The following is a 25098-nucleotide window of genomic DNA, read 5'->3' on the forward strand; positions in this document are numbered from 1 at the left end:
GTTTGAGGTACAACAATATAAATTCCTCAGTTTAAACATCCTTCTTTCGTGTTTTAGTTTACTGTTATGAAATAACATCTGTATTTGTTGTTGTCCTTAATCCAGGAAGAAGAAAGCTCTGCGCTCCACCACTGAAGCACCTGAACCTGAAGAGATAGAGGTGAGAGAGAGCGGACCTATTGACAACATCTCCCCTTCCTCAAAGCTATACTGTGGCTCATAAATGCAATGAGAAGAGAACTTGTGATTAAAGACAACTTCCTGAGTTGAAACCAGAAATGAATTTAGCCAAGAAATAATTGGCATCAACTTTAAAATATGAGAAATGTTTTATAAAATCTTAAAGTATATGCAGGTTTCATGAATGAGGGTCTAATTGTGTCTTCTCTCTCTTCATCAGTTGGACTCTGATCCTGTGTATCAGAACGTCTCACACACTGCAGCACAGACAGAAGACACAGAGGAGCAGGGAGACATGGTGTGAAGTCCACTCAGGTTAGAGCCTCCTGCATCAGATCAAACAGGCCCACTCCACATTTAGAGTCACAGTTCCAGCTGTAACTTTACACAAAGTCTCTGTGATGTTCTTCAGATGCTCACCTGATGGAAACAAAGAAGAAGGACGTTGAAATGTCCCTGTGGAGAGCGAGGCTGTGCAGGATGTGTGCAAAGTGGATATATATTCACCTTCAACTCTTAAAGCTTTTATAGTCAGTTTTCAGCAGCAGCAGCTTGTAGGTTTAGAGAATGAGCTGCTGGCAGCTTGAAGTGAATCATGTCGAGGTGTCAAACATGATTTATCGTTAAGACCAGCCGATGGTCAGGTGCTCTATATTACTGCTTCAACTATGTGTACATGCTTATTTGTTATATGCAGAGTTGTTGATATTACAAAAGTCTCGTCAAATTGTTTTTTAAATTTCCACATAATAAATAACTTTTAAAAATCCTCATCAGTGTCTTGGCTAATAACTGTCCTGGCTGACAGAGACAATTAAGTCTATTTAAAACAGAGAGCCTAAACACATCACATTTCACTCCATGTACAGTTTAGATTTTCACAAAATGAGACATAAGCTCACTAGAAGAAGACCTTGTTTGATGTTACTGTGTAAGATTCAAATCAGAATGAATCAACAGCCAGCTCTTCAACAAGTGAAGGACCATCGGACGAGTGTTTGGAAAAGATCAAGTTTAAAAATCTCTAGATTTCAGATTTTCTGTTTAACTCTTCATTAATTTGCGTTATATAATGTTTAATTATAAGCTAGCAATAAAAAAAATCAAATAAGTGCTGCTTTTGTAGATCTCCCATATACAGTATGTCATTATTTAATTTTTTTGTATTACTTTTGAATTTTATTCATTTAGATAGCTTTACTCATACCATTTTAAAATATCTATCAGTGTCTGATGTTAGAAAGATGTGGTCTCAGGGTCCTGATTCAGTTTCTGATGTTTCACTGTCCTCTAGTGGGGGATCTTAAGTGTGACACATTCAGGCTTCATCACTCAGAGAGCTCCCTCCACTGTCTGCTTTAAAGGGTCAGGAAACCTAAACTACAAACACATGTGTTTCCTCTCTTACCTCCAGTGGTATCTAAACATGCAGATAGTAAGTGATGCATTTAGCTGCTTGCTGTGAGTTCAGTTTTATTTTAATTTGAAAGTTTCTGTCAAACTTAAGACACCTCTGCAAACTGCTTTTCTAACTGATCCACTTAAACAAGCCAAAGTAATTTAAACTATTGTTTATTAATCAACATCATCTCAAACATTGTCTGTCCTTCCAGTCCATGTGAGAGTGGTTCATGAGAGGCATGTACGTTTCCCACGTCTCCAAGTTCTGCATTTCTATGCAAGCAAATGCAACCTGACCACAGAGATAAGAAATACCAAGAACAAAGATATGTCATTTTCCATTCTCTCTTATAATTAATACAGTTCTCTTCATCCTGTTCAGTAAAACTGCCTCATGGTTTCACAGGTTAATGCCTTCCTGTTCCTTCACTACACGTGCAGACTGTGTGACTTCCTCAGTGCTCAGAGAGATGAACTTTTATTCTGTTCTTAATTTAAAGTGGACTTATCATGCTATATTTGAATAATAGTGTAGGACCATACCTATATAAGGCATATTTATACTTTTTATTTTTCAAAATACCAAACAGATCATGCATTTTAGCCATTCCTCATTTCGCTCAATTTAACACTGTCTTTGCATCATGGGCTGATTCTGTGAGAACAGCACCATCTGGTGGCCTGAAATATGTACTACAGCGTCTCCAGCGCTTTCGAACGGCAATGTCCGTTGCTGTCTCCTCCTGATTGGTGGAGTTGACCCAATAGCCGTAGCGCCACTTCTGTGACGTCATAGAAGTGTTCAAATCTAGATCAGTCTGTATCCGATCCGTTGCATCCCCTTTTTAAGAGATTTGGGTATGGAGGAAAATAGAGAGGGTTGTGTTTTCTGACTCTTGGTGAGTTCCCTGGAACACCGGGGACACATATTCATGTATAAAAGACGTACAAAAGTGCATTTTGCATGATAGGTCACCTTTAAATGCTGTTTTCTGGTGTCAGTGTTATATCGGCAGTGAAACAAATCTCTTTTAACGTGTATACTTTTTTAAAACAACAAAACTTTGTTGTGTAGTGGGTGTTACTGGGGTTTGGCTCATCATGCATATTAATAATCTAAAGAGGAAGTAAATCTAGTCTCTTAACAGCCTGATTTCCGTCTTCTGCTCATTGACGACAGAGGAAAGGCATCTTTGAACACATGGTTCCTCCTTCACTGTGAGTAGAAACAGTTTATTGATGTAATGATTCTGTATACCTCCTGTGAACATTATTTAATCTGACATGTTTTATAGTCTCACAGAGATGAGAGGAGCAGCTATGAGTCTAACTGCAGCAGCGAGTGGATTAGTTGTCTTCCTGCTCTCTGTGTCAGGTACTGTACATCTACACTTACATTCATCACATGAACAGGGGGGATTCTGGGAAATGTGGGACTTGTAAAACCAGGTCACATGTGGGAATAAGTGGATCAGGGTTGGATGAAATGCAAACTTTCCAGAAATATTCAAAATATGTTTTTTGTTTAGCTTTGATGAAACGGGTAGATGTTACCAAGTTTTAGTAGTTTTTTACATGTAGAGCATATTTGTAAAAATATCTTTCCTGTGTTGGTCAACGTCATTTGCAAACTGAGAAAATTGTTCCCTACTCACTCTGTGAAAACCTTTGCTTTGTTTTATTTCTAAGATTATAATTTTTTTTCGTCTTTTATTAATCTTTAGTGTTTGAGGGATATTTTTCTCACAAGTCATTTCTGTCTCAACTTCTCTCATGTCGCCATACCTCTGCACCAAACCCTTCTAGTTCCTTCTCTCCTCTCTGACCTCAGAGTTATATTCTCACACTGAGTTAAAAGCAGTCTTCTTCTTTTTCTTATCTGTATATCAGACAGAAGCTGCTCACACCTCAGTGTTCTGCATTTATTGTTATTGTTCACACTTACCTCAGCAGCAACCTGACCACAGAGCGAACAGAGAGGAAACTGTTCAGAGAATCTCACACTATTCTAATTAATGTGATCGCTAATCATTCACTGTTCATTTATATGAAGGCATTTTCCAATCTTCCTTTGCCCTGACTGTCAAACTGAACATAGCCTTTTTGCGTAGACTTCTGTTCTACCTGGTTTGATTAAGAAACAAAGTCAAAGAGTATCATTGGTTTCAAAGTGCCTAAGAAGGAATTCACATGTGTTTTTCTGCTCTATCCCAGTAAAGTTTGTAAAATGTTTATGTTTACATTCTTTGTTGAAAGTACTGATCAGGCAATTTCTCAACAATTTATAGATTAACTTTGATTCTAGTTTCTGATGTGCTCTGTGTTTCAGTGGTTCAGGGTCAGGATGACTGGGGAGTGACTTACTCTTCTACTGTGACTCCTTCAGTGTGTGAGTTTACTCAAAGTCTTCCACTAACATAATAACATTAACATACAGTATAACATATATCATCATTGCACTCATGTATCTATTTACCCACCAGAGGTCGCCAGCAGACATGGCAGTGTGCAAAGACACTGAACCAGGGCTCCAGGTTTTCTGTTTGATTTTAAAATAGATCAAATATAATGTTGCTACGAGGGATGCTACTAGAAAGAAGAATAAACGAGAATTATGAAGGAAACTTCTTCCATGACATAAAGATTAACACTTTCCCTCAAAGTGTTTAGATTTCTGATAAAGGATGGAATCAAGTGAACCACCCACTCTGTGTTTTATTAAACTATTGTTCTTTTAAAAAGTGTCCCAGTGTGGAATTAAATGTGAAATGTGTTCTTGTTATCTCCTCCAGATGCTTCAAAGCTTTAAAAATGTGTTGCATTGTGTTTTTGAAAATCGTTTTCCTGCTTTGTGTCTCTGGACGTTTAAAGTTGCAATTATATCTACCCTTTAATGTTAATAACTTTAAACACTTCTCCTCCAGATGCTCCAAAGCTCCCCTCTGTGTCAGTGAGTCCCTCTGCTGAGTTAAAGGAGGGCCGTTCAGTGACTCTGACCTGTAGCAGTGATGCTAACCCAGCAGCTAACTACACCTGGTACAAGGAGAATGGATATCGTAACGTTCCTCTTCTCAGTGAAGAATCACAGCTTGTCTTCAGCTCCATCCAGTCCTCTGACTCTGGACAGTATTTCTGTAGAGCTGAGAACAAGCTGGGGAGGAGGACATCTGCAAACACCTTTATTGACGTGAAATGTGAGTAAGACAGTTTATTTAAAGATAACAAGCTTATATCTGTCTAGTTGTTTCTAGAGAAGATGTTACTTATCATCACTACTTTCTTCAGCTCAGCTTGCTTTACATTACATGGGATCCAGGGAACAAGTGGGTAATGAAAAGTGAACTGGCAGTATCTTCTAATCACATTTTATAGAGTTGCTAATGATGACATCATTGAGAAATGACTGTTAAATATTGTTATATTTAACTCATATTTACTGGTATTAACTTTACAAGGCTATCTCTAAATCCTTAAATTCCATAACTCAATTCATAGTTGTGACTTGATTAAGTGATACACTAAACTGCATTTAACCCTTCTCTTGCGTTTCGGGTCAGAAGTGACCGAATGGCTTTTATTTTAATCATAAATATTGTGTTTTTCATCCAATTGCCTCAAGTCCTTATGTTATCCTCCACACTAGGCCTCTGAACATATACACTTGATGATCACCTCTTGCATTGAACTTTGAGTGATTTATTCAACAATGAAACACCCATGATGTTTCCGGTCAGAATTGACCGCCATAGAAAATGAGTGGGTATGAGTGTATTATGTTCAACACACACACACACACACACACACACACACACACACACACACACACACACACACACACACACACACACACACACACACACACACACACACACACACACACACACACACACACACACACACACACACACACACACACACACACACACACACACACACACACACACACACACCCCCCCCCCCCACACACACACACACACACACACACACACACACACACACACACACACACACACACACACACACACACACACACACACACACACACACACACACACACACACACACACACACACACAGGCTTGCTTGTATCAAATCAATACATCCCATACATCATTGGAACAGGAAGAATCTCAGCTACAACACTAACTAAATAATTTCCATCTCTAGTAAACACAGCCTACATGGCAAGCATTTTTATAATATACAATAATGTAAAATAAGCACTATCTTTGAACTTACTGCCAAAAATAATATGAAATTCACCCCTGGTGTCATTATGTCTGTCATCCCTTGATTCGACTTGCTTTGACTGTTCAAGTGAGATGTCAAACATCAAAATTGGATAAGGGGTTCCAGAGATATCACTGTGCAAAACACACCAGTCAATTTTGACTGAAAATATCATGGCGGCAGAGGCACTGGAAGGTATTTTGAGTGGGGGTGCTGAGGTGCTGGACTCCAGTGAACACTATTACGGGCACTATAGAACACGCACAAAAAAACTCCCCACAAGCAAACACACAGTAAACCCGAGACTGTTACAATGAAGGGTCGATAATCAGCTCACGGCATATAGGCAGGGGTAAAGTGCTATTTTTTACGAGTGGGGAGCGGACCTCACCTCCTCTACGGGGGTCCGGGGGGATGCTCCCCCTGGAAGATTTTTTTTAAATATTGAAGTTAAAAGCATTAATCTGGTGCCCTTTGAGAGCAACATTAAGAGATCTATGGATACATCTCTCAACACCCAGATGAAACACAACTGTAAGCAGATGTTCTTTTTCTTTATGGATATTTTACAAATCACTCCTCTTTCAAACTGTATTCTTGTTTTACTGCCATATAGTATTTCATAACTGTTTTTGCTTTATTCTCTTATTTTTTTTATTACTATAATGATCATATGAAGGTGTGCCGCGGAAATAATCTTTTGAATAATTTTTGACCAAACCGTTTGAGACCCACTGAGATCACTTAGACTAAAGTTAACTATCTAAACACTCAGAGAGTCCTTTAGCTCACCTGAGCCTCTCATTCTGAGAGGAGAGCTCTCCTCCAGCTTGTTGTGGAACAAACAGCTCCGTATGTCAGTTAGTGCAGCTAGCTAACCAGATGCTAACAACACGGTCCCTGCTGCTGGCACCGGTCCCTCTCTCTCTCCCCCTCTCTCACACACACTAAATGCGCTATTTCCGCACACACACAGAGCCGCGAGCTTGAATGACACAAGCACACTTTTATTTCCATGCAACTCTCTGATTGGTCTGGTGTCTTGCCTCTGTTGCATTCACTGAACACGGGAAATTACAGTCCTGCCGTCCTTTCTAGTGTCTTGATGAGGTTCACGTAAAGCACGGTTAATTTATTATATTATTGAGGTAGAATTGTCCGGGGCTACAGAAAAAACATTCGGGGCAGGCCAAAATATCATTTTACCAACAATGTGGAATTTATTGGCTCCATTTACACAGATAATGCACAGCGGGAGCAGCAATAACCGTCAAATAATAAATAATTCAGACAGGGGAGCTACGCACCCCCTGCCTGCCGCTAGGGGGTGCTGCAGCGCCCTCAGCACCCCCCTTCCCGCGCCCATGCATGGGGGTATGACCTAACTAAATACCCATGAACAATTATTTACAGTATATATTAATTCATTTACATAATATCTAACGGTTGTTTCTCTAAAATATATTCCTTAGCTACAGTGAAAAAACTGAAACGTTGACTTTAAATAAATGTATTATGTCAACAAATTAAACATAATTGTATTAGGTTGGTTGAAAGCAATAATATACATTTTAAATGACAAATATTAGGTTCAACTTAATATTATTGCTTTCAACTCACCTAATGCAAAACAATTTAATTTATTGACACAATACATTTAATTAAAGTCAATGTTTTAGTGTTTTCAGTGTACTCTACAAAATGTGATTAGTAAATACTCAACAACTGTCCTTCAAGTTAGGGTTCTTTTGGAATGAGTTCCTCATTCAATGCTCTGTAATGACTCAAAATGCAGCTTCATTCAGCGTTCAATAATGTAGATACCCTTTGAGCTAATGCAGTGAGAAACACATTCTAAATATTTACTGTTCACACATCTCCTCCAGATGCTCCGAGGACTCCTTCTTTGTCAAGACCCTCTGCTGAGATAAAGGAGGGCAGCTCAGTGACTCTGACCTGTAGCAGTGATGCTAACCCAGCAGCTAAGTACACCTGGTACAAGGAGGATGGATATGCAGACTTTACTTATTTCAATGAAGGACCACAGCTTGTCTTCCGATCCATCCAGTCCTCTGACTCTGGACAGTATTTCTGTATAGCTGAGAACTCGCTGGGGAGGAGGACATCTGTAAACACCTTTATTGACGTGAAATGTGAGTAAGACAGTTTATCTAAAGATAACAAGCTTATATCTGTCTAGTTGTTTCTAGAGAAGATGTTACTTATCATCACTACTTTCTTCAGCTCAGCTTGCTTTACATTACATGGGATCCAGGGAATAAGCGGGTAATGAAAAGTGAACTGGCAGTATCTTCTAATCACATTTTATAGAGTTGCTAATGATGACATCATTGAGAAACGACTGTTAAATATTGTTATATTTAACTCATATTTACTGGTATTAACTTTACAAGGCTATCTCTAAATCCTTAAATTCCATGACTCAATTCATAGTTGTGACTTGATTAAGTGATACACTAAACAGCATTTAACCAATCACAAATCATTACTTTATTATGACCAATAAAAACTCAGAAATATCCATGAACAATTATTTAAAGTTCATATTAATTCATTTACATAATATCTAACGGTTGTTTCTCTAAAATATATTCCTTAGCTACACTGAAAAAACTGAAACGTTGACTTTAATTAATTAATTAATTGACATAATACATTTAATTAAAGTCAATGTTTTAGTGTTTTCAGTGTACTCTACAAACTGTGATTAGTAAATACCCAACAACTGTCCTTCAAGTTAGGGTTCTTTTGGAATGAGTTCCTCATTCAATGCTCTGTAATGACTGGAAATGCAGCTTCATTCAGCGTTCAATAATGTAGATACCCTTTGAGCTAATGCAGTGAGAAACACATTCTAAATATTTACTGTTCACACATCTCCTCCAGATGCTCCGAGGACTCCTTCTTTGTCAAGACCCTCTGCTGAGATAAAGGAGGGCAGCTCAGTGACTCTGACCTGTAGCAGTGATGCTAACCCAGCAGCTAAGTACACCTGGTACAAGGAGGATGGATATGCAGACTTTACTTATTTCAATGAAGGACCACAGCTTGTCTTCCGATCCATCCAGTCCTCTGACTCTGGACAGTATTTCTGTATAGCTGAGAACTCGCTGGGGAGGAGGACATCTGTAAACACCTTTATTGACGTGAAATGTGAGTAAGACAGTTTATCTAAAGATAACAAGCTTATATCTGTCTAGTTGTTTCTAGAGAAGATGTTACTTATCATCACTACTTTCTTCAGCTCAGCTTGCTTTACATTACATGGGATCCAGGGAATAAGCGGGTAATGAAAAGTGAACTGGCAGTATCTTCTAATCACATTTTATAGAGTTGCTAATGATGACATCATTGAGAAACGACTGTTAAATATTGTTATATTTAACTCATATTTACTGGTATTAACTTTACAAGGCTATCTCTAAATCCTTAAATTCCATGACTCAATTCATAGTTGTGACTTGATTAAGTGATACACTAAACAGCATTTAACCAATCACAAATCATTACTTTATTATGACCAATAAAAACTCAGAAATATCCATGAACAATTATTTAAAGTTCATATTAATTCATTTACATAATATCTAACGGTTGTTTCTCTAAAATATATTCCTTAGCTACACTGAAAAAACTGAAACGTTGACTTTAATTAATTAATTAATTGACATAATACATTTAATTAAAGTCAATGTTTTAGTGTTTTCAGTGTACTCTACAAACTGTGATTAGTAAATACCCAACAACTGTCCTTCAAGTTAGGGTTCTTTTGGAATGAGTTCCTCATTCAATGCTCTGTAATGACTCGAAATGCAGCTTCATTCAGCGTTCAATAATGTAGATACCCTTTGAGCTAATGCAGTGAGAAACACATTCTAAATATTTACTGTTCACACATCTCCTCCAGATGCTCCAAAGCTCCCCTCTGTGTCAGTGAGTCCCTCTGCTGAGATAGAGGAGGGCAGTTCAGTGACTCTGACCTGTAGCAGTGATGCTAACCCAGCAGCTAAATACACCTGGTACAGGAGGGATCAAAATGCAGACCTTTCTTCTGTCAATGAAGGACCACGTCTTGTCCTCAGCTCCATCCAGTCCTCTGACTCTGGACAGTATTTCTGTAGAGCTGAGAATCTGCTGGGGAGGAGAAGATCTGAATCCATCTCTATTGATGTGAAATGTGAGTAAAAGCCAGATGATTTAAAAAGCATCAACCAATGAGAACTTTGTTCACAGTGTGCTGCTGTAGGTCAATGAGATGGAAAGCAGCTACAGTCGATGATGAAAAGGACGTTTTGTTAACAATTGTCTCCCAAATCTGCTCGTATGTTCAGGTTATTCAAACCAGCAGTAATACAGAAAACTAAATATATACACAACAACATTTTCTTGTTTAGCTCTATACCTGTCAGCTGGGAAAACACTGAATGTACTCTTCTAATATCAGAGTAGCACATGATAACAAGGCCCTGCGTAGCTGTGTGTGTAACCGGATGTTTGATAGAAGAGCGTCAGGACACACTGTTTTAGGAATATGATGAGACAACGATTACCATGACGATTCAGCCTCTATGGAGATAGACACAATGACTGTCATGTTTATTGCTTACGTGGGTTTTAGCTAATCTGAACTAAGGCCAGGATAGTGCTTTATATTCCTCCATCTTGTGACTGTAACACTCTCTTGTCTATAAGCATGTCAGAGACACTATTCAGGGAACTATCTGTGACATGCAGCTCTGTGTGTGAGGAATACTTCCATTCTTCCAAGGATAATAAATACATGTGTCCTGATATTGAAGACCAAGCCGGTGACGAGTGATATTTTTCTAACACTCTCAAAATACACTTCCAAATTCCAGATGCTCCCCTATCTCTCATTTATATTCAACATGATGTATTTTTACTCATTTCTGTTGATTTATTTATCTCCTCCAGACTCTCCAAAGCTCCCCTCTGTGTCAGTGAGTCCCTCTGCTGAGATAGAGGAGGGCAGTTCAGTGACTCTGACCTGTAGCAGTGATGCTAACCCAGCAGCTAACTACACCTGGTACAAGGAGGATGAAGACTCTCCAAAAGCTTCAGGACAGATCTTCAACATCACTGACTTCAGAGCTGAACACAGTGGGAGTTATTCCTGTGGAGCCCAGAACAAGTTAGGACGTAGTAACTCCACCTTTCATCTGAGTGTTGGAACAGGTAAGTTCTCTACATTCACCAGAACTGATTCACTTTGTAATATGAAGCAACCCAAGCATATTCAACATGTCAGTGTTCAGGGAGGAACCTCCATGGTGTCAGAAGTGGATCACACTGACTATGTGATTTATCAATCTATAGTTAGAAGTATCACACATGTGTTCATGTTTCTAGGGAGTTCAACAATGATAGTGAATATCATCAGGACGACTCTGGGGGTCTTGATTCTGATTCTTGTGCTTCTCCTGAGTCTGTGTTTGAGGTACAGCAATATAAATTCATCAGTTTAAACATCCTTCTACCATCTTTTAGTTTACTGTTATGAAATAAAATCTGTATTTGTTGTTGTCCTTAATCCAGGAAGAAGAAAGCTCTGCGCTCCACCACTGAAGCACCTGAACCTGAAGAGATAGAGGTGAGAGAGAGCAGACCTATTGACAACATGTCCCCTTCCTCAAAGCTATACTGTGGCTCATGAATGCAATGTGAAGAGAACTTGTGATTAAAGACAACTTCCTGATTTGAAACCAGTAAAGAATTTAACCAAGAAATAATTGGCATCAACTTTAAAATGTGAAAAATGTTTTATAAAATCTTAAAGTATAGCAGGTTTCATGAATGAGGGTCTAATTGTGTCTTCTCTCTCTTCATCAGTTGGACTCTGATCCTGAGTATCAGAACGACTCACACACTGCAGCACAGACAGAAGACACAGAGGAGCAGGGAGACATGGTGTGAAGTCCACTCAGGTTAGAGCCTCCTGCATCAGATCAAACAGGCCCACTCCACATTTAGAGTCACAGTTCCAGCTGTAACTTTACACAAAGTCTCTGTGATGTTCTTCAGACGCTCACCTGATGGAAACAAAGAAGAAGGACGTTGAAATGTCCCTGTGGAGAGCGAGGCTGTGCAGGATGTGTGCAAAGTGGATATATTCACCTTCAACTCTTAAAGCTTGTATAGTCAGTTTTCAGCAGCAGCAGCTTGTAGGTTTAGAGAATGAGCTGCTGGCAGCTTGAAGTGAATCATGTCGAGGTGTCAAACATGATTTATCGTTAAGACCAGCCGATGGTCAGGTGCTCTATATTACTGCTTCAACTATGTGTACATGCTTATTTGTTATATGCAGAGTTGTTGATATTACAAAAGTCTTGTGAAATTGTTTTTTTATTCCACATAATAAATAACTTTTGAAAAATCCTGATCAGCTTCTTGGCTTGCCAGGAACATCTAATTTTACTCCATGCCCACTTTGGATTGTAACATATTTAAATCAACATGAAAACAGAAGCACCCTTTTAGCAACTAGCAACATTTTTCAAGTGTTTCTGTGTTTAATAAAAATAAAAGCCAGCTTCCATATCAAGGAAATGGATCATCGGACAACTTGGAAACATGTGAGTTTAGAAAGGTTTCAGCTTCTTTGTGTATTTATTTGTATAATATAACCTTTATATCATTCACTAATTTATACAAAAAACATCAAGTAAATGTTGCTTTAGTTTAAGTCTCAAGTTGCCCCTGTGTGTCACTGTAAGGATCAAACGAGACACAGTGAAATAGATTTGTAATATAATCTGGGATGTTGCGAGTTGGTCCTTTCCTCCCTACTTCCCTTCATCCAATATTTCCTTCATCCTTTCCTCCTCACTTTCAGAACTGCATCCCATCATCCCTTTATCCCTTCCTCTCTACATCCCTCCCTCATTTGAACCTTCACCTCTATATCCCTTTAATGCTCCTTCCCATAACTCATTCTTAAACCCAATATCCCTCTTTCCCTCTTTCCCATAAGCCTTCATCTAAACATCCCTTCATCACTTCCTCCCCTCATCTCTTCGGCCATTCCCCCCCCCTACTTCCCTTCACCCCTCCCTCCCTCCCTACATAATTTCGACCCTTAATCCCCACATCCATTCATCCCTTCATCCCTTTCTCCCTAAACCCTTCATCAGTTAAACCCTCCCTCTCTAGTTCCATTCATCCTTTCATTTTTACATCCCTTCATCCTCAGTTATTGAAGTAAAGCTTGTTAAAGAGTTTGATGCTGTTGTAATATGTCAATGTTGCTCACAGGTGTGAGCTTGTTGTCTAATATGCTGTGTGTGACCTCCAAAGTGTAATGGATAGCATGTCATGGTTAAAGACTAAAGAGCAGATTATTTATAAAATGTTAAAGTGTCTATCAGTGTTGGTCCTGTTCAGTATCTGATGTTTCACTGTCCTATAGTGGGGGATCTTAACTGTTGCACATTCAGGCTTCATCACTCAGAGAGCTCCCTCCTTTCTCGTGGAAGTCTCTTTGGGGGCATTTCACCAAAACTATAACAATATGTATTTCCTATCTCCCCTCCAGTGGCATCTAGCCATGCTGATGGTTCATCATGAAGTCTGTTCCATGCTGTGCGGTCTGTTGTCAAATGTTAACGTCTCTGTCAGTAAGACATCTCTGCACACTGCTTTTCTAACTGATCCACTTAAACAAGTCAAAGTCATTTAAAGTATTGTTTTCTAATCAACATCTATCAAACATTGTCTCTCCTACCAGTCCATGTGTGAGTGGTTCATGTTGGCAGGCATGTAAGTTTCCCACGTCTCGAAGTTCTGCATTTCTCAAAAGAATTAAGTAACCTGACCACAGAGATAAGAGAGAAGAAACATTACATGTTGCTTTTATCCAAAGCGACTTACATACTCAATACTGTGGACAATCACCACAGGAGCAATTTGGGGTGAAGTGTCTTGGGGTTTGAACCTGAGACCACCTGATCCGAACACCAACGCTCAACCCACTGCACCACACACCTCCTACAAACCAAAAACAATGAAATGGCATTCTCCATCCTCTCTTATTGTTACGTGCTGCAGTTGGTGCTTGTGTGTGTGTTTGTGTTTGTGTGTGTGTGTGTGTGTGTGTGTGTGTGTGTGTGTCTCTCTCTCTCCCTGATTGTCTCCAGGTGCAGCCTCTCCCCCAGGTGCTCCCAATCCCCAATCAGGGGCTCCTTAAAGGACCTGAGGAAGGCTGCAGTGGCCCTCTCCTTCTCCTCTGGCTGCGTGTGTGCAGCATGTGTGGTGTAGTGTCTCTGTGTGAGGCCTAGTTTAACCTGTGTTTTGTTTATTGTTAGGAAATGTGCTCCAGTTTACCTTTTGGTGTATTGTTTAATTTAGTCACTTTCTTTTAGAAGAAAGTTGTTCTTAGTTACTTTAAGTTTGTTTTTCAAATTGGCTGGTGAGCCTCTTTTCTTTTTTAATAATTAAAGCATGACTTTGTGGCTTCAGCAGTCAGTTTCCTCTCCTTTTTCTCTCGCCCGGTTATTTTTGTGTTTTGTTACTTCCCTTTGTACCCTAGTTTAGGAGGGAACGTAACACTTATAATTAATAATATGCTCTTCATCCTGTTCAGTCAAACTGCCTCGTGGGTTCACAGGTCAATGCCTTCCTGTTCCTTCACTACACCTGCAGACTGTGTGACGTCCTCAGTGCTCAGAGAGATGAACTGTTTTTCTGTTCTTAATTATAATGCTCTTTTCTGGTGTCAGTGTTATATCAGCAGTGAAAATAATATTTAACCGTAGTCTCTTTTAATGTGTACTTCTTCAAAACAATAAAACGTTGTGCAGTGGGTATTACTGGCATTTGGCTCATCATGCATATTAATCGTCTAAAGAGGAAGTAAATCTAGTCTCTTAACAGCCTGATATCCGTCTTCTGCTCATTGCTTCAGAGGAAAGGCATCTTTGAACACATGGTTCCTCCTTCACTGTGAGTAGAAACAGTTTATTGATGTAATGATTCTGTATACCTCCTGTGAACATTATTTAATCTGACATGTTTTATAGTCTCACAGAGATGAGAGGAGCAGCTATGAGTCTAACTGCAGCAGCGAGTGGATTAGTTGTCTTCCTGCTCTCTGTGTCAGGTACTCTACATCTACACTTACATTCATCACATGAACAGAGGGGATTCTGGGAAATTTGGGACTTGTAAAAGTGGGTCATTTGTAGAAATAAGTGGATCGGGGTTGGATGAAATGCAAACTTTCCAGAAATATTCCAAATATATGTTTTTGTGTAGCTTTGTTGAAACACTTAGATGTTACCAAGTTTTAGTAGTTTTTTAATATCTTTCCTGTATTGGTCAATGTAACTTTCACTTGTCTGTGTGCTTATTACTCTCACACGCTTCAAACTGAGAATACTGTTCATTCATAACTGTTCCCCCCTGTTCATGTTAAAACATTTTGCTATGTTGTATTTTTAAGATGAGCCTGGTTAAAATGTTTCTGTCGTTTTCATAAAAATGTTTGTGTTTTCGAGGGCTATTTTTCTCACTAATCATTTCATACTGTCTCAACTTCTCTCTTGTTTACACTCTGCACCAAACCCTTCTAGTTCCTTCTCTCCTCTCTAACCTCAGTGTTCTGCATTTATTTTAATTGTTCACACTTAACTCAGCAGCAACCTGACTAACTCTGAGTGAACAGAGAGGGAACTGTACAAGAAAAGCACATATTTGTACATTGAATAATATTCCTAATCTTTTACTGTTCATGCAGGCATCTTAACACATTGTGTTTGGACTGATGGTCTGGTTTAATTTAGCAACAAAGTCATAAATTAGTATTTGCAGCAGTTATCAACTCCCTTCAAAGGAATTAACAGGTGACTTAATGTGCTCCCCTTCTCTAGTGTATAAAATGTATTTATAAAACGGACAAGTAAAATCAAGCAATCTGATTGGTTCTTAGCCGTGATATACTGAGCGTATACCACGGGTAAGTTACTTTTCACAACAAGTCAGTATCCCTCCGCGTCTGAAAAAAACTGTATACCGTTGGGCTGAAAAGCAGCGGAGAAGTAACGGGGCAGAAACCCTCCTTTTTACGCATAGACATCAAACGGCAAAACATATTCAGTATGCAGTTCCTTTGGCATTAGGGCAAAGGTATCTAGATACTTTCCAAGCTTTGACATAATGAATTGTGCTACTTTTAAAGCAAGCAACGATGTTTTCAAATCTGTAATCAAAGAGGTCCGCAAAAACGCTATCGACCAATCAGATTGCTTGATTTGACTTGTCAGTTTTATAAATATATTTAAATTTCTTCCGTTACGAATTTTTTTTACAAAGCATAACATGGAAACATTTCAGATTAACTTCGACCTCCGGGGGGGTCTTACTATAGTGTGGAGGAGTGGATTGAGCAGTGCCTATCTCCAGAAAAAAAAGCACCGAAACTACGACATGCAGAGCTACGTGAAGAGCAGGTAGACCAACTGGAAAAGTACCACCATTCAAAAGCTTTCTGATGCGGGTCTTGAAACAAAGCAGAGAAATTATGACCGTTAGTGGCCACAGGTGCGAAAGCTCTCTCCAGAGCTACTGGAAACCCAATCTCGGGGACCGGAGAAAGTGGAGCAATATTCTCGCCACGCCAAGCAACAGCCTAGAACAACCTCAACCTATACAAGTGACCACGTAAGCCATGCTACTGATGCTGGACAGTTTTTCAGTGGATGCACAATAAACAGCAACATACACATTAATGTAAATAAACAGCCAAATAGTGGATCAACGCTCTCTGTCTAATATGTTTGCTTGCTGTTAGTGTTGTTGCATAGCAACCACCTTGCACTATGTTTTGTGCAGAAGGCAACGGAGGGACTATTTTATTTTGAACATAATTATTTACTAATAAAAACTATTTAAATTAGAGTGTGTATTTTTCTTTCATATTGCCACACTTGGTAACCGTTTTATAAAAGCAATATCTCACGACAGGCCGTGATATATGCTCATTATATCACAGCTAAGGGGCGTGGTTCGGCCCGACGCGGAGCTATTGCTTAAATATGTTTTACATTTTAGAAACTCAACTTCCATAAAAACATGATATGTTTCTCATTATAAGTTCAGCTCTAGTTAGATAGATTCATGTTTATAATGTATGCTGATATTGGAGATCTTGAAGTTCTTGTTACAAAAACTCCATAAACTCATTTGTAGTTTGATGCACTGTTTGTTATTAACCAATTGTTGACTTAAGTTATTCACTTTGATTCTAGTTTCTGGTGTGCTCTGTGTTTCAGGGGTTCAGGGTCAGGATGGCTGGAGAGTGACTTACACTTCTACTAAGATCTGTGCAGTGAACGGATCATCAGTGGAGATAAGATGCAGCTTCATATACCCATCTACATGGAAAGGTGGTGAAAACACAGTACAGAAAACGTTCTGGTTGACTCAAAAGAAAGATGGTGAATCTGTAGATCTGACCACAGCCTCAGAGTATGCAGGTCGTGTAGAGGATCTCTGTGAAAACAACATCTGCACTCTGAGAATCAGAGACCTGACAGAGAGAGACTCCGCTGAGTACAGGTTCAGGTTCACAACAAGCAAAGATGTATTCTGGGGTATTCCAGTCAGTTTGTCCGTCACAGGTATCTGAAAATGTCCTTCTGAGATATTTAAAATGTTATTTTAATTTCTATATTTAAACATGATTGATGTTTTTTTTGTGAAATTCTACCTTTATTCAGATCTCCAGCTGCAGGTGAGCAGATCAGGATCGTCTACTCACCTTCAGTGTCTCAGCAGTTGTCCACTTGGTCATGCTTCCTACATCTGGTCTAAGAACAGACAGGAAGTGAAGGAAGACACATCTCCTTATGCAAACTTCAGATATGAGTCAGCAGACAGTTATTCCTGTGCTTTGAAGGGATATGAGGACTTCCCCTCTCCTTCAGTGTGTGAGTTTACTCAAAGTCTTCCACTAACATAATAACATTAACATACAGTATAACATATATCATCATTGCACTCATTTATCTATTTACCCACCAGAGGTCGCCAGCAGACATGGCAGTGTGCAAAGACACTGAACCAGGGCTCTAGGTTTTCTGTTTGATTTTAAAATACGTCAAATAATCTTGCTACGAGGGATGCTACTAGAAAGAAGAATAAACGAGAATTATGAAGGAAACTTCTTTCATGACATAAAGATGAACACTTTCCCTCAAAGTTTTTAGATTGCTGATAAAGGATGGAATCAAGTGAACCACCCACTCTGTGTTTTATTAACCCTTAGATGCATAAGTGGGTCTTTTTCGACCCGGTGAGGTGGTTTTCGTGAAGTATCTTTTTAATTACATTTTTATGTAATTTCATATTCCAGCTATTCCTCAAACATGTTTTGGAAATCATGACATTCAAATTGAAAATGTAAATGTTATACATTTAAAGAAATTGTAGTTTTTGTATTTCTACCCCAAGCTTCCATAACTGGGTCAAAAATGACCCGCATGCATTTTCTATGGAATTTCCTTTTTTTTCAAAATGTAAAAAATCTTTCTAAAATTATAAATAGTTAAAAATTAAATATAAGATATTTCTAATGTGAACCCAAATATAATACTAAATATTATACAAGTGATTTTTCTTAACAAAAATGACAAAAATAGCATAAAAACACATATTATTCTAAAACGGGTCCTTTTTGACCCACGTATGGAAGAGTGTAGGGTCCAGTCACTCGGGCATCTAAGGGTTAAACTATTTCTCATTTAAAATATCTTCCACCGTGGAATTAAAATGTGAAATGTGTTCATGTTATCTCCTCCAGATGCTCCAAAGCCTCCCTCTGTCTCAGTGAGTCAGCTACAGGAGATGATGAAAATCCATTCATGTTTACAATCGGCTCCCAAATCTATGTCCAGGGTTTTCAAACCAGAAGTAATACAGGAAACTAAATATATGTAAACAACATAATTGTTGTTTTAAGCTCAAAACCAGTCAAAAACACTTCCATATTTCAGAAGCACCCACACAAATAACTATGTCTCATTTCAATAATCAATTCAACATGATGTATTTGTAATATTTTGTTGATTTATTGTATTTCCTCCAGACTCTCCAAAGCCTCCCTCTGTGTCAGTGAGTCCCTCTGCTGAGATAGAGGAGGGCAGTTCAGTGACTCTGACCTGTAGCAGTGATGCTAACCCAGCAGCTAACTACACCTGGTACAAGGAGGATGAAGACTCTCCAAAAGCTTCAGGACAGATCTTCAACATCACTGACTTCAGAGCTGCTGAACACAGTGGGAGTTATTCCTGTGGAGCCCAGAACAAGTTAGGACGTAGTAACTCCACCTTTCATCTGATTGTTGTGGCAGGTAAGTTTTATGCATTCATCTAAAACCACACACTTATCAGCTTGTTTGTTTTCAGTCACATTGTCTGGTAGGAGGCTGAAAAAGGAGTGCATGTTCAAATGTACCTTTCCGGTTCGGGATAGGGATTGTTTTCTTTCTTTCACATAAGGAAATAATTGTCCTGAGGGTCCAGATTCAGTATGGGGTGCAGTCTTTCCCTGTGCACTCAAGAGTGAGAGTTGTGTCTGTTTTTTAAAGCTTATGCCGAGTGCACGTGCCCTCAGGCTGAGAGATATTCCATCGGTATTGAGAAGGAAATAATGAATGGAGTATAATCACCCGTTCATCACAAAACTAACAATGTCATGAATTTATTTGCATTTTTTTCAGCTTCTTGAACATTGGACAAGTGTTTTTCTATTAACATTACTTTTAAAACAAATTATAGTATATTTTTTTAGAAATAGGAAGGTTGAAAATAAAGCAGCCTATCCTCCAAAAAAAACGACCATATACTGTAGGTCGATTGTTCAGCTGCTTAATACGACCATACGACCCAGTCACGTTTTAAAGTGTAGCACCTCTAGCGGTCGTGTAAGAAACAACATGCTCCCGTTGATTGCAAACGCTACGGAGGGTTGTTTCTTCACAAATAACCTTCTCTAGAAAATCCTAAATTGTGGAATAGTTTGGCCATTAAAATGCTTTTTTATTAGATTTCTAGCGAGAAGTGTATATTGTACTTTTGTAATCTACGTCCAGTGGATGTGTAGGATCTATAGTTTGATAGATATTACGAAGAAGATTTGAGGTCTCGCCAGGATTACGTGTATAGGCGGCAGCTTCCATGTAAAGTTAGCGTCAACCCTCACGGGGTGAAAACAATATTTCCGGTATTGAAGTTTTCAAAATAAAACCGGAAGTATTCCCCTCACTGTCAAATTATTACACAGTGATATCTGCATTACTCATCCACTAAAAAACATCAGTTTATCCTTCTTAATTACACAATATTGATTGGTTTAAATTGTGTACAATGCTTTTGTGTTTTTAACCTTCGATTCTGAGAAACAAATAGTTTTTTGGGAGTTTTGACACTACAGAGTTTCTGAAGACACTACACTACCCATAATCCCCAGCTATCGTTTGGGACTACAACATCCGCCTTGCTTTACAAACCCCGTGATTAGTCCTCAAGCTCTGTGATTGGATTTTGGAGTGGCAGTGCGCAAGGTTACGCCGAGCGTCAAACAGCTCTTTGAAATGGAATGGAACCACGGCAGACTTTCCAAAACTGGAATTCAATCAATCAATCAATCAATCAATCAATCAATCAATCAATCAATCAATCAATCAATCAATCAATCAATCAATCAATCGGATACGGCTGTAATAGGCCTAAGGCCTTTTAGTCGCTCATACATAAATAAGTGGATCACTGATTCTTTATTTCCTATGGATGCTGGCAACAGTCACATAGTCCAAAGTGAAGGTGCGTTTGACCAGTAATGGTCGAAGCGGGACGGAATTGGACGGGTCCAGTCCAGCCCAGTGGTGTAGTTAATAAAACATAATAATATCAAACATAATATGACTATTAACTTTATTGTGAAATTAAAACGGAACGGTAAAGGAAAATACAGTTTCAGTCTCTCGATTTGAAGCTTATGCATTGTACCATGAACCTAGACCTGTATGTGTGTTTGTGTACAATGCCGTTATGTGATGACTTCCAAAGAGAAAAGCAACAACACTCGGAATAAAGTATTATTCTTTTTTTATATATATTTTCCGATTTCATATTGCATAAACAACATATCCCGATGTGCATTGCGGCTAAAACATCCAGGATTATGGGTGTAGTTCGATGTTTTAGCCTATCAAAACCTCTGAAAAAAGAAAGGTGTCTCTCAGAATCGAAAGAGAAAAACCTATGGGAAAAACACAAAAGCATTGGACACAATTTAAACCAATAAATGTTGTATAATTAACAAGGATAAACTGATGTTTTTTAGTGCATGAGTACTGCAGATATCACTGTTAAATAATTTTATCATTGCTTTTATTATGAAAACTTTGAAACCGAAAATACTGTTTTCAACCCGTAACTTTACATGGAGGCTGCCGCATACCTCAAATCATCTTCGTAATATCTATCAAACTATAGATCCTACATATCGACTGGACGTGGATTCTAAAAGTATAATATACACTTCTCGCTAGAAATCTAATAAAAAAGCATTTTAATGGCCAAACTATCCTACAATTTAGGATTTTACAGAGAGGGTTATTTGTGAATATACGACCCTCCGGAGCGTTTACATTCAACGGGAGCTCTAGAGGTCGAACATTTTAAAACGTGATTAAAGTTTGTATTAAGCGCTTGAACAATCGACCTATTTGGTCGTATGAGTTGGAGGACTTTGCAGACAAGTCTTACACCCCCTGTAATACTCCAAAGTGCCCCTAGGGGTCCATGTATCCATATTAGGGAAACACAGCTGTATTAACTGTCTGTTCTCTGTTGATCTCTGTTTCTCAGGATCATGGAAGCTACTCTCTTTTGTATCAATCCCTGTTGTTCTCCTGGCTGTCATTTCTCTCTCTGTCTTCCTGTGGATCAGGTGAGCAGATCTGATCATCTTAATCATTGTTTGTTAAATCATTAAAAGTCTGTTTGTCTGGTGTCAACATGAGATCTTCTTTTTCTTTATAAACTCTCCTCACCAGAAGAAAGAGGGCTTCTAGAGACTCGTCTGAGCCTGAAGAGAGAGAGGACAACAGGGAGGAGGTGAGAATAGATGCTTATGTAATTAATCTAGTACAAAATAAAACATATCACTCTCATTTTATAATGAGGAGTATTTCATGGTCTTTAAGTTCTTATAGAAAACTGATCTGACATAGAAGGACCTCTTGCTGCTCTTTTTACATCCTTCTATAAAAAGTTAATTTCTATCAATCTCTTTGATTCTCCTCTTAGACGTGAGTACATTTCAAGTTCATCCAGAAGTTTTCCTTTCTTTTATCCTTTAATCTTTTCTGTCATACAGCATCAAGTTGATGAAGCAGGGATATGTTCCCATCATTACCACAGCTGCTGTTGCTTTGGCCTTTTCTGTCCTGGGTCCATTCCTCTGTAAATGAAATATTAATATAAAAATGTGTATCTGAAAGTGTTTTCCTCCCTGCAGTGTATACCTGATCAGCCGGAGCAGCAGGATGACCTTCAGTATGCCAGCGTTCACTTCTCCAACAACCGGGCAGACCCTCTTTACTCCAACATGAGAGAAGCTCAGCCCCTCAGACACACGGAGCAACAGGAAGTCCCGGAGTACGCTGCCGTCAAGTTCAGCAGTGCTGCCCCGAGGTGAGCAGATCCTCACACAGGAACATTGTTCATATCATTTAATTCCTTTTGCATTATTATTACCACTAAGAAATACATAATTGATCTCTCAGGACCAGAGGTCAGGACTCTGGAGAGGATTCAGCTGCATTGTACAGCACGGTCAACAAATCCAGATAAACACAGCAGGCGTTGACTTTGAAGGATACTTCAGTTTTTTAACAATCACATTTCTATTCACACAGGGTAATATGGATTTTTTTAAAACATGTCTCAGGGCGGACTTATCCAAGTATGAGGCGATGAGTTTACAGCCTAGTTTTTATTGATCTGAATGGCTCAAATGTAAATATTTTGTTAAGTATTTCACAGCTTAATGTAATAAATTGTAAGTATTTCTTGTGTAACATGATTTTTGCCACAAATAAATTACAAAATGTAGAGATGCTGCAACAAGAGATCTGATCCCTAACTGCTGGCTTGTTGGAAAATGTGGATATTACTAAAGAGTTATAATTTACTGATAACAAACCAATTTCCATTGTTTTGTACATTTATGAACTTTATTCAAATATTATTTGTTTACAATGTTCTTCTTCTTGTCTACACTGAAATATCAACCACTACTTGTTTATGTTATTTTTTATCCATTCCAAAATAAATGTTTTTGAAAGCACGTTGGGATATTGGAGAGGAACATGCGTTTGCTGATGTAGTTGCAGTTTCATTGTGCTGCCACTAGGTGTCAGTAAAGAGCCGTATTTCACTGATGGAAAACCATTACCAAGAGCCTGTACAGTACATTTATCTTTGGTGTGTGCACGGCCTTAATGTTCACACATTCTTATTCTGCAATCTTTTTATGTAAATATAAAAGTTCCATTATCACCAATTAAAATAGTTAATTTCTTTGTTACTCTTTAAGTTCATAACCATCACAACTCATTGCATTTGTCTAATTTGCTTTGTTGTTAAACCTGTTATTCTGACCCTAGTCTTTTGTTCTGTACTTCATGTGTTTACCTTTCTCTCCTTCTGTTCTGTTCTGGTTTGAGTTAATCAATAAAGGTTGAATTTGCCATAACTCTTGTCCACACTAATGCCAATGATAGCATGAGTGTCACTAATCTGTCGTTTCAAAATAGAATAATTGCACGTGTTCGCTTGAAATAAAAACACTGGAAACAATATTAAACAAAACAAGCTGCAGTGATGAAAGAGCAGAGTTTGTGAGGATACATCAGAAGGTATAAAGAACACAGTGAAGGGAGACTGTCACACTGAGAGAGAGAAGTGTGAGAGTGAGAGAAGTAAGTGTGTGAGTGAAGTGTGTGAGTGAGTGAAGTGTGTGAGTGAGAGAAGTAAGTGTGTGAGTGAGTGTGTGAGTGAAAGAAGTAAGTGTGTGAGTGAGTGAGTGTGTGAGTGAGTGAGTGTGTGACCACAGCACAGCCACAGTCCTGCTCTTCACAGACAGAAACACTGATAGCTAACCTTCAGCTCGTGCTGCTTGTTGTAGTTTGGTTTGAGTTTGGCTTGAATGAATATTATAAAATGTAAAACCCAAGCTAAACCTCAATGAACAAATGTTCAGATGTGACTTTCTGTACACATTATGAAACTGTCCAGGCAGTTTCATAATAATATCAAGTGATGTTCATTTGCATTAGTATAATGTGTAAGTGTAATTTGCATTGTTGAGATTTATTCACAGAACATGGTTTTAGATCTTGAAGTTTGGCTGCTTTTATAATAAAGGAAGACATTAGAATGTGTGTTCTCTTGTCAGTGAGGAGAGGTGCTCTGTTTACCACAAACTGGTCTCTTTCTGTGAAACAACAAACCATGTAAAGCAATAATGTGAAGAGGAAGGAAGTGGTGTTTTAAACCCCCTGCTTTCTGTCTCCTTTCTACCTTCAAGCCCACAGGGGGGCGTTAAGGTTTGTGATAACTCCCTTTCTTTTAATGTATAGAAGGTTTTACTTGTGTAAATCAATCTTCCTCTTTATTTTATTGTCACTGAAGCCACACGGAGACGAGAGGAGCAGCTATGAGTTTAACAGCGAGTGGATTTGTTGTCGTCATTCTCTCTATGCCAGGTAATGTACATCCACATATTTTGTTATCCACATTATATTTAGCTTTTCTAAACACTTTGACACTTTACAAAACATTCCATACAAGCATAGAGCAAAAATACACAGGCATATATTAGTGACCAAACAAGATACAATTAAATTAATTTGGAGAAAATACAAAGAGACAACAGAAAGAAACGGAAATTAACCCAACAATCTACTTAATATTGAACTAAATAAACAAAACAAGCTTAACTCAACAGGGTCAATGAAATAACTAATCATAAACAGAAATTAATCGAACAGTCTACTATAACAATGTTTAAAATGTGATCATGTAGTGTAATGCACAGTGACACAAAGAGGCAATACAGACTATGCAGGCCAAGAGCAACACCCGCCAGGCAGCAGTGTATCGCTGAAGCACAGACGTTGAGGCAAAACAGCCGTCTTTCTGTATTAGGCTCCCAGCGCAGGTGATGTTAAGATACTAATACTAC

At 38.6% G+C, this 25098-nt stretch overlaps 2 protein-coding genes across 2 annotated transcripts in view; both read left to right on the plus strand.

Moving 5' to 3' along the window:
- The window catches only part of LOC307040866 (vascular cell adhesion protein 1-like), a 1906-nt gene extending 595 nt beyond the window's left edge, over positions 1-1311 (plus strand). The window contains exons 2-4 of the mRNA XM_079684056.1: positions 1-7; positions 106-160; positions 401-1311. The exon at positions 1-7 is cut by the window's left edge and continues 81 nt beyond it. Coding sequence (XP_079540182.1) covers positions 1-7; positions 106-160; positions 401-484 — 146 coding nt within the window. The 3' untranslated portion in view covers positions 485-1311. The remainder of the gene's footprint in view (positions 8-105; positions 161-400) is intronic.
- LOC307045269 (uncharacterized protein) overlaps positions 1-25098 on the plus strand; it is a gene marked incomplete at its 5' end in the record, with an annotated part of 78264 nt that overhangs the window by 19625 nt on the left and 33541 nt on the right. Inside the window, one exon of the mRNA XM_079690809.1 lies at positions 10768-11028. Within this exon, the coding sequence (XP_079546935.1) occupies positions 10768-11028 (261 nt within the window). The remainder of the gene's footprint in view (positions 1-10767; positions 11029-25098) is intronic.

Source organism: Notothenia rossii, assembly GCF_949606895.1.
Source record: "Notothenia rossii genome assembly, chromosome: 1".
Taxonomy (NCBI): domain Eukaryota; kingdom Metazoa; phylum Chordata; class Actinopteri; order Perciformes; family Nototheniidae; genus Notothenia; species Notothenia rossii.